The 15,893-nt window shown below is 35.5% G+C and overlaps 1 protein-coding gene across 1 annotated transcript; it reads left to right on the plus strand.

The window, feature by feature from the left end:
* Window positions 1-10,538: 10,538 nt before the first annotated feature.
* LOC144838122 (uncharacterized) lies at window positions 10,539-11,128 on the plus strand. The gene is made up of 2 exons (XM_078693481.1): window positions 10,539-10,687; window positions 10,837-11,128. Exons 1-2 carry the CDS (start codon window positions 10,539-10,541, stop codon window positions 11,126-11,128), a joined length of 441 nt encoding a protein of 146 aa, XP_078549607.1.
* The last annotated feature ends 4,765 nt before the right edge of the window (window positions 11,129-15,893 follow it).

Consider the following 15,893-nt stretch of genomic DNA (forward strand, 5'->3'; position numbering starts at 1 on the left):
ATTTCTTATCTGTAGATAAAATTACAGTTTCAGTTCACTAAACATTTTCAATAAATTAAACCTATTCATACAATTCAAACAGAATGTATGAAAATAACCTTTCTATTCCGAGAAAAAAACAATTTCCTAAATTTACCAGAAAACACGCCAACCGTGAAATATATTGATGAAATAAAAACCAACTATGCTAACTATGCTACTCAGGAAATAACAATGCAAGCAACTACTACTAAACTATTACTACATGATAACTAGGAAATGACAGTGAAAATTACTAATGCATTATAACAAAAAATATCTCTGCTGCTCGACTTTTTGAAGTTTAGTTAATGTTCTTTCTTCATTAAATGATGCTTTTTTAATTGATATTCTATTTAATAATTAAGAAATAATGATTTATCATTAATTATGCCCAATCCTAGTTCCCATTTTTTAAGCTTCTGCATAATACAGTTTCCTTATGCTCTTCTGTCCTCTTGTGTGCGAAAATGTAAGCTACATCATTCCACAGGATACTAATTTATCAGGAAACAATCATCTAAACTACTGCTTTTTTTTGGACCATATTTAATGATGAGGGTGATCCATCCAGCAATTGCCGATCATTAGGGACCCTCAGAGGTTCACAAGACAAACATATACACAAGATTTTCTACATAAACAAAATCTTATTACAAGTCTTTGGGGATGAAGTTGTAATTTTGTCCTTAGAAAAAATCCTGACATTTTACAGGATAGTTTATCAGTAGGAAACAATCATCTAAACTATTGCTTTTACAGGATAGTTTATCAGTAGGAAACAATCATCTAAACTATTGCTTTTACAGGATAGTTTATCAGTAGGAAACAATCATCTAAACTATTGCTTTTACAGGATAGTTTATCAGTAGGAAACAATCATCTAAACTATTGCTTTTACAGGATAGTTTATCAGGAAACAATCATCTAAACTATTGCTTTTACAGGATAGTTTATCAGTAGGAAACAATCATCTAAACTATTGCTTTTACAGGATAGTTTATCAGGAAACAATCATCTAAACTATTGCTTTTACAGGATAGTTTATCAGTAGGAAACAATCATCTAAACTATTGCTTTTACAGGATAGTTTATCAGGAAACAATCATCTAAACTATTGCTTTTACAGGATAGTTTATCAGGAAACAATCATCTAAACTATTGCTTTTACAGGATAGTTTATCAGTAGGAAACAATCATCTAAACTATTGCTTTTACAGGATAGTTTATCAGTAGGAAACAATCATCTAAACTATTGCTTTTACAGGATAGTTTATCAGGAAACAATCATCTAAACTATTGCTTTTACAGGATAGTTTATCAGGAAACAATCATCTAAACTATTGCTTTTACAGGATAGTTTATCAGGAAACAATCATCTAAACTATTGCTTTTACAGGATAGTTTATCAGGAAACAATCATCTAAACTATTGCTTTTACAGGATAGTTTATCAGTAGGAAACAATCATCTAAACTATTGCTTTTACAGGATAGTTTATCAGGAAACAATCATCTAAACTATTGCTTTTACAGGATAGTTTATCAGGAAACAATCATCTAAACTATTGCTTTTACAGGATAGTTTATCAGTAGGAAACAATCATCTAAACTATTGCTTTTAATTAAAAGATAATTTACTAGAAATCAACCAGAATAAAATCTTCATAATTGATTCAATTACCAACTGAAAAATGAATAAAAGACCTACTTGTTGATTGCTCAAATGTGATGTGTACCACTCCTGGTTTAACCAGCTTATGCTTTGCAATAGGTCCACCACCAGAACGTCTCTTACTTTCAAAGTACATTAATATCATATCCAAGGAGAGATCACCAAAAGACACTTCTAGAAACAGCTGTGCATCATCACCACCATCACCTTCCCGGTCATTACCAAAGAGGTCTTCAGCATCACTTCTGGTGTCAAAAGGTGTACTTGTACTTTCCACTGAATGTGAAGGCACATCCTAAATTATTAAAGTACTAAAATATTAGTATAAATGGAGTACTGTATTACTATTAGTATAAATCAAACATAATGTGTCTTTTTTTCTGTACTGTTTATATGAACTGTAGGAAAAACATTCAATTGAACACATTATACTTATATAAATTTGTATACAAAGGAAACAAGTATGAAATCTACTATTTTTGTCATATATTACGTTTCAAACAACTACACATAACATGTCACAGCATTATCCATGCTTCTTTTTTAAACTTTTGACAACCACCATCCCACTTTTAGTATGGAACAACTTTAAAAACCCACTTGTTTAATTGTCTTGGACAATAATTTGTAGGTAATTTGATTTATTCTTAATTGAATGTTCTCTTCACTTTATTTATAATTATTATAGTTACTTTCTATGTTGATGGCTGGTAGCAATATCACAATTACAATTACAAGAGCAATCGCAGAGAATTGCAACCTCCGGCAGAAGTAAATAGAGAAAAAATATTAAGAATTGTCATCCGGGTCCTACCTTGCGCAGTATATGTGTAAATATGCGAAACGTTTAATAATTTAAATAATGAATGTTTATGAGTGTAATGGTACAAATAATGGCATGAGGAAAGGTTATATTTCAACGAGGCGAAGCCAAGTTGAATCGTTCACCAAATGGCATTATTTGTACCATTACACAAATATAAAACATTCATTATTTGTTTTGTATAACATCTAAATAGATTCCTGTCATTGGAATCAAATAAAAGGTTAGGCTTACATTTGATTCATATTGATTAATAATAAAACAATAACATTTGGTTTTTAATAATATATTAAATATTATATTTATTTGGATTTTATAAACACACCTACTGTAGTGTAAATTATGTCAACAAACGACCAAACAATCCTAGGCCTAGCAAGGCTAAAACGCCTAGGCCTAGCCTAATACTCAAGGCCTACTATAGAAGAAAGGCAGCAATACCAAATACGAAACTTCGACAGGCAACTGGAATTTATCTAATCTAGGATAATTATGTTTTTTCCAATGATTCCACGTCTTGTAGAGATTAATTAATTAAAATCAATTAAACAATCTAAAGATATTTAAATGCCTTTTTGATCTAAATTAGCTATATCTCTCCAAAAATGTACTTCCATCGCAAAACCAGCAATAAAATTCAATCTTCTCGGCGAAAGTACAAAATAGGTGGCGCTGTTGTATTTCAAAAGCAATTGTATAAAAAAATATTTTCCAAGCGCGAAAAAATTGTTTTCTATTAAACAAATAAAGGTGCGTACTATTGCACACCATTTCAGACACACAATCATCCAATCAAACGACAGGAATTTATTTAGGTGTTACATAAATATTATACAGATATTGCCTGCTTAGAGGTAAAATATAAGATTTGAAATTCCAGAGTGAATAATATTTTGCTCGAGGGAATATATTTCCCGAGGAAAAGGCGATTATCTGTTATATTATATAGCCAACAACAAGTAGAATATCTACTAGGTAGGGTAGCTAGGCCTCCTTTATGTAATAAGCCTGCCTAGTTAGGCGTTGCATTCACCTTACCTTGCGAAGAATAATATACAGATAATTACTAATTAATGATTCCTTGGCAATAAAATATTCACTTAGGCCTAGGTCGTTTAAATTAACAGAAGAATTTTCCATCAATGCCTACATCAATAATAATAGTATTATTGTCATGTAGGCCGAATAAATAATAATCCGTCTTCTTCAAGCCGAATCACCGGATGTTCAGCGCGCTGCGCGTACCAGGTTACTACCATGAGTATTGACCAATCACAAAAAGTCTTTCTTCAAGCAAGTTACGTGGCGTGGCGTGTAAAACGCAGTGGCATGATGATGTGGAATAATCTTTGCAAGTTCAAGTCCCAGACTTTTGTTTCTTATTTATCGCCAAATGTGAGTGTTGCCACACGTAAATTACACAGTCAATATCAAACTCGTCAAGAATTTACTGGATTTGATATACGATCCTCACAGCAGTAGTCATGTGATGCAGTTTCAACCAATCACATCACATATTTACATAGGCTATGTAATATATATATATATATCTAACATCCTTGGCAGAGGTAAATTATGTAGGCAGCATCCAGTTGGTAACAACAAAAAGAATTGAAATCCTGGTCTGGATTGCCTCGAAAATGGAGTCTTCAGTCACCACATATCTATCTATTTAGTGGTTTACAAGATCCGTCTTTTAGTTTGATAGACACACAAATATAACTTCCTCAATGATAATAATAATAAGTTATTTTATTTAGTTTTCCCAATGTGTTAATATATTTGTCTATTTTGGGAAGTAATGGGTAACTGTCTGAAAAAATAGCCTTAATTGTTGGAATGGGATTTCTGAAAATAAAGTTCAAACATAATTCAATAATCATAGATTGCAATATCTCTATAGTCAGGTTTTCATGAATATTTATGAGTTCAGAATATTCATACCTACTGTGGCTTTCTATTGTTTGTTGTTTGTTTGAACTTTGAGCAATTTATATATTATAGATAACATATTTTATCTCACTGCTTCTAGCTTTTTTTAGGTAGAATTATTTTGAGTTAAAATTGTTTATATAGTATCTACACAGGAACACTAAATCAAGTTTATTAGTTGATGTTGTTTCTATATACTCTACCATTTTTCATTACAAAATTGTTGGGTGTGACCCTAATTTTCTATTGAATATATTATATGTTCTAACTAATAAAAATTACTTTTGAATTGCTGATAAAATTAAAATTTGTATAGAAAATTACATTTGTAACACTAAGAAACAAAATACCATTTTACTTTAAATTAAAATTGTGGTTAGAATACGAATTAGTCTATAAATTAAAATATTAAGTTATGTATGGATGAGGCTGAGAAAGGAAGAATTGAATAGTAGGCCATAGTTTTTGTGCTAAACAAAGTATTAGTGTTTTAATTATATGCCAAAGTCATTTAGTTTATTCTTGTTATAGTATAGATCTAATTTTATTCTACAAAACATTCATCACATTACCTTCGATACCTATATAAAATGTAAAGATACTTATTATTGGAACAAAATCCATAATTTCAATATATAAAAAAGACATTATGTTCAGTTAATTCTACCATTTTGAGATTGCCAGGCTTATAAGGTGTGGAAGAGGAAAGAGGAAAGGGATTTCTCTTGGCACCACAGCCATGATCCTTCTCTTCTCTTTCTCTCATCATGACAACCTACCTCAGACATTCCAGCTTCTACTAATAACCCAATTTTCTTGTTATCAATCATCAATGAGTGATTTTTCTTTGCCAAGACATTTTGTACACCTAAAAATAAACACATACTTTATGTTAGGTACTGCTATTCAACCCATCGCTATCTTCTACAACCAATCTCAAATCATACTGTAACAACTTTTTTTTAAATCATAGCAATTTTACCGTAACTTTGCAGAGAAGTTTTTTGCAGTACCGTATGCCTAGACACAGCAAAAATACAAATGTTCCATCAAATTCACAATCTATATATAAATTATGCTTAATTCTGACATAGGCGAGCACAATGGAAAAACTTTGGGACAAATCTCTGCCTTGGATACATACCTCATCTATCTCAGATGTACCACAAAACGTAGATATGATAACATAACTTATTACGATATTGTTCCATATTTCTAACTTAGGAAGATATCGGTAGATTTTCAACCGTGTACAGTAGAAGTAATGCCGGGTTATGGTGAATTCACTGGTTCACCTTGCAACTTCTAGCTGGTTTCAACTAAGTTAGCCATTTTAGATTTTGTGAAAATCCTGATAGCCGAGTAATTGTTGAGTAAGCTGGCAGGAATAATTGTGGGCTATCTGTGTCCCGTTAGGTCCTTTAGGACCGGGATACGTCTGCCCATGTTGCAAGCCGCCTATAAGGGCCCTAGCAAAAACATCCAAGCGAGCCAGAACGTCCTTTTAAAACCGGTTTACCCGAGTCATCCGAGAACCATCGTCTACACTTCCTACTAGTATTAATAATGAACTACAGTTCCTTACTTTTTCCTTGTATATTTCTGCCATAACAGTGAATGGGCTCAATAGTACAATATTGTAGTTATTGATTTTTCACTGATAAATAGAGTTTTTTTTTTTGGTATTTTCTAACTTTTTTCCGAATGTTTGAATTAACACCAAATGTGTAGGTCACTTAAAGTATACTGTACTCACTTTCTAGATCATCAAAAATGATAATTGCAAATGGAGCATCATCCTGTGTGTGTATGTTCACAGAATCTATATCACCTCCTCCAGATTGTTTGGAACTTTGAAAATAAAGCTGAAGTTTGTAATCTAGGTTCGGTGGATATGGCTGAGAAAGACCTTCAAATCTTACACAAACTTCTCGAGCTCCACCTGTGCGGTTTTTAAATGCTGCCATATTGTATGTTGGTAATTTAAACCTGTCCTAGCTAGGTTCAGGTCTGTGTGGAACCAAATCATTTACATTCACTCACAAACATTAAAACCTCATGTCCGAAATTCAGTAGGGCCTAATAAACAAGTTTCAACGTAAATAATGTTTCTTTTGCGAGCACAACGTACTTCAACCTGTGCTAACACCAGCAAAATACATTTTTTTTGTGGAATTAGCTCTTTTTTCGAAAGCCTGGAAATTCCCAGAGTTAATAAAGATTGCATAATCTTTTTTATGACGTTTAGATTGAACTGTCCAATCAAATTTAAGTTGGAATTTCCCTGTTTTTATGGGGCGCCATAAGCAGCAAAACTATGTAGACATAAACAACACGGCTAGTATTCATTGACAAAACGCAAAATTAACAAGAAATATTTCTTACAAAAAACGCCGCTCGACATTTTAACAGTAATCATTGTTCTTTTGATTAATTTATGATTAATTATTAAAAAGATGTCCTTTAATCACAAAATACATACAAATCACAGATAGTTCTTTAATTATGAATTAGTCAAGTCAAACTGTTTCAAATTACCCCAAAAAAATTGCAAGAAAATGTTTTTTGATGAATTACAATAAAATATGGTCTTAAAAACATGTATCAAAAGTTTACCAAATCGGACTACCGCAAAGGTTCAAAATTTGACGTTAAAAAAGATGGCCGCCAATTTTTGAAAATTGGTAACCGCTTGTAGTAGACAGCTGTATTTGGTGTCAAATTGTTCCAAGTATATATGTTTATATTTACACTTTTTGAACATTTTGTTAAAACAGGACCGGAAATTCCATTTTGTGACCTTTGACATTTATGGAATGACGTTTTTATATTCAAATGGTGTCAGATGAAATCGGTCGCGCTTGAAATCGGTCGCGTTTGAAATCGGTCGCGATAAAATCAACTTCCGGTATTTTGTATGGCGCGCCGCTAGAGCTATACTTTTGATTATATCGGTCGCGTTTGAAGTCGGTCGCGTTTGAAATCGGGATCGCGCTATTTTGTATGGATCGAGCGGGATGCATGCTAGAGCGGGATATACATTTTTCGTTTATATAGATTTAATTGCTATTTTTTAGGAACTAGATTATTTTTGTGGATATTTTTTATTTGGTTAATAAATATTTATTGTCAATCATTAAATAATTAAAATAATTTAAATAATTTTTTTGTATTTCACAGGTCTCGGAGAAGGACTGTGTCTGTTTAAAATGGCCATTTCTGAACACGTTTAAATATTATATTAGGCATAATAATTTACCTCTATTTATATGTACTGTAAATCATATATTATATAGAGAATATACGTCTGTTGTGTCTTTTATTATGCAAACAATTACGTATGGTTTTAGGATATTAATAAAATATATAGATAATATGCCGTTATAAATCAATCTACCGGCCTACAGTAGGACTATGATGTACAATGATAGATGTGAGAATAATAATGTATGGATAATAAAGGTGGACACGATTCTCAAAGAGGTAATGTGCACTGATATTAATTAAACATTTATATTTACGAACGGGGTAAGAATGTGAGACACTGAGTTGCACTTACTTAATTATTTACATTAAATGATTATTATAAATGAAGAAATAAAAGATATTCAAATTAAAATCTATAGTATCGCCGACGTATATACGTAAATTATATATAAATCATACTGTCAAATTATAGAAAAAGTGCTTTATTCGGAATTATTATGGATAAGCAAGCCTGTGAGCTACAGCGATTTTAATTGCTTTTGCTTATCCTTGCCTCCTTAGATTTCCACGTGTCTTGATTTGGTTACCTATGTTTTAAATGTATTTCGATTTTAAAGGCTAAGTAAAGAACGAATGAATGAATGAACATGATCTCATAATCGCGTCGAGCATCTATAGCTCATTGGATCGTTTCACAAAAACACGTGCAGAAGGCCTATAGACGTTTCAAACGTATGGATGGTTATTAGTAATAGACGTCATCTTTACCTCGCCATGGACAACGATCGTACGTGTTTTGTCCATGATTTGACACACTAACAAGTGCGTGTTTTTTAAAAAGGGCAAACCCCGTCAGCAAAATAACGTATTGTTAGAGGAAACAGCTGTACTGCACGATCACATTTTACTAAAATCTATTTTAAACATTAGAAATAAAAATATACACGTGATTTGCCTCAACAATAATCATTATACACTTAATATTATCCTACATACCGGAGAAATAAAATAGAAATAAAAATAAGGTGATCGAATAGTATGTTGTTAACGACATGGATATGATATAATCTGTCACAGTATGCATAAGTATAAAAATGGATACGCTGGCTTTACGGGCTATATTGTAAAAATTATTGTTTTTAAATAAATTGTTCTCTTTTACGTAATTGTTTGCATAATAAAAGACACGACAGACGTATATTCTCTATATAATATATTAATTACAGTACATATAAATATAGGTAAATTATTATATGCCTAATATAACATTATGCCTAATATAATATTTAAACGTGTTTAGAAATGGCCATTTTGAACAGACACAGTCCTTCTCCGAGACCTGTGAAATACAAAAAAAAAAATTAATTTAATGATTGATAATAAATATTTATTAACCAAGTAAAAAATATCCACATAAATAATCTAGTTCCTAAGAAATATCAATTAAATCTATATAAACGAAAAATGTATATCCCGCTCTAGCATGCATCCCGCTCGATCCATACAAAATAGCGCGACCGATTTCAAACGCGACCGATTTCAGACGCGACCGATTTCATCGTACCCTGCAAATCACATGCCCATTTTTTCACTAGTTAATTGTATACACAGCATTTGAAAGAAGACATGTGTACCTTTCCAACAATGTGAAGGATCTCGGAGTAGGTTGGGCCCAGAGGTGCAGTGTGCAGGCCCACCGGCGTGTGGACACGTCCTGGCACTCACTAATCAACCACCCGCTGCCTTGCGGATAAAGCTCTTGAAGCAAAGGCTAAGAGAAGGAAAACTCTGATTTCAAACCTGGGCAGATGAAGCTCGTTAGCCGTGACATGGCAATTCTTATAGGAGAAGGACACTCTGACATAACACCTACGATCCAAGGAACTCGCTGTCACCGTCCAGTTTTCTAGGCTATGGCAGATGAACCCTGGGTTTAAAGGAGTGGGGAAAGTAGTGCGCACACTGTACTCCACTCCATTGCGCAGGCGTGAAGGACAAGTCACCGTCTTATATTTTATATATTTTTTCTCAAGTCCTACAGCGATGGGAAAGGGCCAAGATCGGCAGGTGGAAGATGTCACTGGAAGCCGGTTGTTCCAATCCTGCATGTAGGCGGTTCAGGATATTGGTCGCTTGTTGATGACCTGGAGACAACAGCAGCATTCGGCAGCACCCTGATTGTCCAAGCAGCCTTCTCTAGGGATAGCACTGCTTGCTCCACACGATGATTATGATCAGGAACTCCATTGCTTCAAGACTCGTAAATTTACCAACTGGCGACTCTGATCGAATCATCTCCATGCGGATGTTACTTAGAAACAAACAGCATGTCCCCCTGTTAAACCTACCTGCCCCACAAACCCCTCTCCAGAGCTGCTATGGAAACCTGAAAACTGCTATCCAGCAGGCCTCTGAAGAAGTCTTAGGGTTCTCCACAAAGAAGAACAAAGACTGGTTTGACGAAAACGACCAGGAGATCCAGAAACTGCTGGCAAAAAAGAGATCTGCCCACCAGGCGCACCTTACTCAGCCATCGTGTCCTAGAAAAAAAGCAGTTTTTCGTCTTATCTGTAGCAACCTTCAACGGAAACTTCGAGAGATTAAGAACAACTGGTGGACCAAACTCGCCGAGAGAACCCAACTTTACGCAAACAGTGGTAACTACAATGGTTTTTATGAAGCTTTAAAGGCAGTCTATGGCCCATCATCACACCAGGCACAATCGCCTTTGCGGAGCGCTGATGGCCAGATCCTCATTACAGATACAGAAATCCATCCTGAAGCGCTGGTCAAACCATTTTCAATCCCTCTTCAGCGATGAACGCATAGTACAGGATTCAGAAATTCTTTGTATCCCAATCTAGCCAGTAAAAACAGAGCTAGAGATGGTTCCAACTTTTGAGGAGACTGTCAAAGCTATAGAACATCTAAAATGTGGCAAGGCAGCAGGAGCTGACGGATTCCACCCGAGGTCTGGAAACATGGTGGACCAACATTACACACTAAGCTACACGAGTTCCTTGTCTGCTGCTGGGTAAAAGGGAAGATACCATCGGACCTTCGAGATGCAGTGATCATCCCTCTCTATAAGAAGAAAGGGGAAAAATCTGATTGCTCAAACTACCGGGGGATAACCCTGCTGTCCATTGCTGAAAAAATCCTGGCAAGAGTTCTCTTAAATAGATTAGCGCCTGCCATCGTAGAACACAACCTCCCAGAGAGTCAATGTGGCTTTCGAGCCAACAGAAGTACAACTGACATGGTATTTGTGCTCCGGCAACTCCAAGAGAAATGTAGAGAACAAAACATGAGGCTGTATGTGTCTTTTGTCGACTTGACGAAAGCGTTTGATACCGTAAGCAAGAACGGTTTATGGAAAATCCTAGAACGCCTGCGGTGCCCCATCAAAATTCCTCAGCTTGGTCATCCAGCTACACGAAGATCAACATGGTCAGGAGGTCAGGCACAGCAATGAACTCTCAGAACGCTTTCAAATAGCAAATAGTGTCAAGCAAGGTTGTGTGCTAGCGCCAACACTCTTCACCATTTTCTTCAGCATGATGCTCCAAAGAGCCACCGCAGATCTTGATGATGAAAATGGTATCTACGTACGTTATCGTACCGATGGCAGCCTGTTCAACCTCAGACGACTGCAAGCCCACACAAAACTTCAGAGCAACTGTTTCGAGAGCTACTTTTTGCTGATGATGCTGCCCTTGTTGCACATACAGAGACAACACTGCAACGTTTGACATCCTGTTTTGCAGAGGCTACAAAGCTCTTTGGTCTGGAAGTTAGCCTGAAAAAGACAGAAGTTCTCCACCAGCCTGCACCTCGGACAGAATACCGTCCCCCTCACATCGCCATCGACGAGACCGAGCTGAAACCAGTACATCAGTTCTGTTACCTGGGATGTACCATCTCCTCAGATGCCAAACTTGACAGAGAAATTGACAACCGACTGGCAAAGGCAACCAGTGCTTTTGGTAGGCTGTACAAAAGACTCTGGCACAACAAACATCTAAAGAAAAATACGAAGATCAGTGTATATAGAGCTGTTGTAATGACCACCCTCCTGTATGGTTCTGAATCATGGGTCCTGTACCGTCACCACCTCCGACTCCTTGAGCGTCTCCACCAACGTTGTCTTCGCACTATCCTGAACATCCACTGGAGTGACTACATCCCCAACACCGAAGTCCTCTTATTTTTTTTATTTTATTCAATTTTCAGGCACAAAAATACATGACAACAAGACAGCGGTGCAGCACCCTGAGGATTGCCATGAGTGCAAAGCACTATCGAGATGGCTCTCCATATACTGCACTTGAACATATAAGTAAACAATAAAAATACAAAGATATAACAATTTTAAAATTGCGAGGCTAAAAGTTGAACAATCATTAAAATTGAATCTAAAAAATATATATATATAAATATTATGTACAGATAAAAATGATTGTTTAAAGATAAAAAAAATAAACAGTTTAAAGTTGCCTGACATAAGACCGGAGAGCTGTAACAAATGTGTTAAAACTAAATAAAGAATGTTCTCTAATATAATTAGGAATCTCTTGCCATACACGGGGAAAATTAGTGAACAATGAATATTTAAAAGAATTGGTTCTGGCATATTTGTGTTTAAAAATAACTGATTCGGAATACCTTGGATTAAAATCAACAAAATCGTGAATATTAAGATCAACATACATTTCATAATAAAAAGTATACTGAGAAAACACACTCTCTGGTCCATAGATGGCAAATTTAAATGTTCGAGCCGTTGCTCGTAATCGCCCTTAGCACACAATTTTGTGATCCTTCGAAGAGGTTTATTTATGCTAGTAATATGTTGTTTTTGATGAGGTACCCAAACAGGGGCAGCATACTCAAGTATGGGCCTACATAAACCGTTAAAAAGCCTCATCAAAATTACAGGGTCGTTAAATATCACAAAACGCTTTATGAATCCGACAATTTGGAGAGATTTTGTGGTAATTGCGGACACATGCGTTGACCAAGAGAGATTGCTTTCAAAGTGAATACCAAGGTATTTGTAGGAGGTAACTGCTTGAAGGTCATTAGTGTGAATATGATAACGAGCATGAATGGGATTACGTTTGCGAGTAATATGGAGAACTTTGCATTTTTTAGCATTAAGTCTCATCATGTTATTTTGACACCATTCATCGATGTTATCTAGATCTTTTTGAAGTAATATCGCATCATATTCACATCTAATTGGCCTAAACACCACCGTATCGTCGGCATATTGTCTAATTTGAGAGGTGATCGACATAGGGAGGTAAAAAACGAACGAGTTGAAAAGTAATGGGCCAAGTACCGAGCCTTGAGGTACACGGTCAGATATCAGTCCATTGAGGACAATCTGTTGGCAACGGTCAGTAAGAAATGAGCCCATCAATTTCAAAATTGGTCCACATAGACCAAAATTGTGGAGCTTACGTAATAGTTTACGTCTTAAAAGCTGATGTAACCAGTATTGAGTCCATGTTGATGAAGATGCAGCTACGATGGGCAGGACCTATCTCCAGAATGGAGGATCACCGATTACCAAAAATAGCACTATACGGAGAACTATCTTCCGGTCATCGAAATATAGTAGCTCCAAAGAAAAGATTCAAAGATAACCTAAAGAAAAACCTAATTTCTGGTCACAACAACCATAACAAATGGTCCACTCTAGCCACAAACCGTGTGGCATGGCGTCACACCACCCATCAAGCGGTCAACTCCTTCGAAAACACACGCAGGATAGCCCTTGAAGAAAAAAGAAAAAAGAGAAAAAATCGCAATGCTGAACCACAACCACAAGAGCTGCACCCGACATTCCTCTGCAGCCGCTGTGGACGGACATGCCTTTTTCGCATTGGACTTGTCAGCCACAAACGAGCCTGTGACAGACGTGGACAAACTTCTTCATAAAAATCTTCGTTCGCGAAGCAAAGCCAAGAAGAAGATTATTTGCAAACAAATTTCATTTCATTTTCATTTCATTATTTATTTGGTCTATTTAAGTATATACAAAACAAAAAAAATGAAATTGGGGAGACCAGGGTCAACCTAAGTGAACTTAATCACTGTAGCTGAGCCGGTTGACCCAACCCCAAAGTCAGTTTACACATAAAAGACAAAATACAGCGAATCAAAATGAATATGAACTTTTATAATGAAGGCTGATGGGCTTTCTAGGACTGCAGCATCTGTCAACGGTCTGGGAAGCTGGTCCCAGACACGGGATAACCTGATTGCTATAGAATGGAAAAAAGCCAGAACCTTAAAACAAAATATAATAAGAAATTTATCTCTTCTAACAGACTGAAACTGAAAGCAAATTTAACCTCTCCTCATGGCACATCTGTCCACGATGCTGTTTGAGAGCAAGACGAGTTGCTCTCCTATTGACCCCCTCAAGCTGATCTGACAAAGACTTCGTCCATGGAAACCAAGCAGGTTGCGCATACTCCAGACCAGGCAAAACAAGACTTTTGTACAAAGACAAAAATGCACTGGTCGAAGCATGTCCAGCCACACTCCAAACAAAGCCCAACATACGTTTAGCTTTGGAAACAATGACATGGACATGGTCATCCCAGGTCAATTGTCTCTAGTTATTATAATATATTAATCTACGTCTAATTCAAAAATGGCATTTAAAAATGGTCAATTTTGAACTTCAATGTGCTGTAGCCTGTTTGTGTGTGACTTCAACCTGTACTGTAGGCATGCAACTGAATACCCTCTAGAGACAACGTGACTTCACGGTGGTACAAGTGATAAAATTCTTCCAGTCTGTTGATTCACGTCAACCAATCAAAGGGCGAGAATCCAAAATCGTTCAACCGTGAGCCCTCATAGACTCTCTTTTCCCAGACGTTTTTAGGGTTCAGCAGCTGGGACCTATAAATTATAGTCGAGTTTACAAATTCGCAAAATTGTCATACTAAAGCTACCGCTATGAAACAGCTTATTAATGAATATGTCCTCTTGGGACATAGCTGGCTAGAGCCGCGGCGCAAAACGTTATGCAAGTGTAGGGTAAACATATTTATGTAGGCCTAAGTTTTAAAAAATGCATTTATATTTTAATTTTAAGTCAACTCTTTTGATCCTTTAACTTAGTGGGGGAGATGTAAAATTTTGAAATATCTTCCTGGTAAATCTAATGAAATCTGTAATAGCATAACAGTATTCATCACAAATAAAAAAAAAATAAAAGTTAAATATAAGAAATTTGCAGAAAGAAGCAAAAACACTGTTATTTCAAAGTTCGGTCTAATGTTACGGACGTTCGGAAATACACAAATATAATTTGGCTTTAAATTATAAGAAACCCCTGGAAAAACGCAATATTTATGGACAAAGAAATGACGGGTTTTTCCCTCGAACACAGTGTGTGGTGGTCTTTCGTACCTTCTCATGACGCACCACAAGCAACTAGGTCAGAAATGTATTCTGTGCATGCTCAGAAACATAGACCTATATACAAAAAAAAATGCCAACCGCCGCTACTCTGTGTGTGGTATTGTTTTTCATTTATTACCTCCTTGGCACAATATAGCTATTTTTGTCTTGTTTGTGTGTATAAATAGCAAAATTAATAAAATTAAAAAAAATTAAGGGTCGCGACAGCAACAATGCCATAACACATGAGTGTCCACAACGCCTACAACAAACTACAAAATACAAAAAAAATGTAAAAAAAACATTTAGGCTAGACAAGATAAAACACACATAAATAGAATAAAATATTATATTATAAACAACAATCATTAATTGAAATATAATGCACTCATATAATCTGTCCAAGTCTCAATTATCACAATGTTGACTGCTGGTTAAATTTTACGCTGCAGTCTGTCAATTTAAAGATATTCTCTTCCAGCCCTTGACTTCTATAACGTTATATGGGTATTATTTGCGATGAAATTGGATCTAAATTTTAATTTAGTGGCAGAAAAATCATTAGTATGAAATTAAGGGTGTTGCCTGATTAACTAGGGCAACATCTCTGATTATATTATCTTTTTAGGCACAAGATATTGGTTTCCTATGACTTTATTTTAAGCGAAGGGGGAAAAATATATAAAAATTGCTAATAATTAGAAATCCGACAGTGGACAGTTTTTGACAAATACACTGATCTCAAAGCTCTCACAGTAAGTCGAGAATCCATTATGAATTATTACTTCGGACTTTCCGCAGTTGAAAGTTTGGCT

This window comes from Antedon bifida, chromosome 3, assembly GCF_963402885.1.
Source record: "Antedon bifida chromosome 3, ecAntBifi1.1, whole genome shotgun sequence".
In the NCBI taxonomy this organism is placed as follows: domain Eukaryota; kingdom Metazoa; phylum Echinodermata; class Crinoidea; order Comatulida; family Antedonidae; genus Antedon; species Antedon bifida.

Bases quoted from the DNA above. Each gene is read 5' to 3' on its own strand.
- LOC144838122 (XM_078693481.1), top strand. From the start codon at position 10,539: ATGGTTCCAACTTTTGAGGAGACTGTCAAAGCTATAGAACATCTAAAA. The intron at 10,688-10,836 runs GTAAAAGGGAAG...TCTCTTAAATAG, and splicing joins AGTTCCTTGTCTGCTGCTGG to ATTAGCGCCTGCCATCGTAG.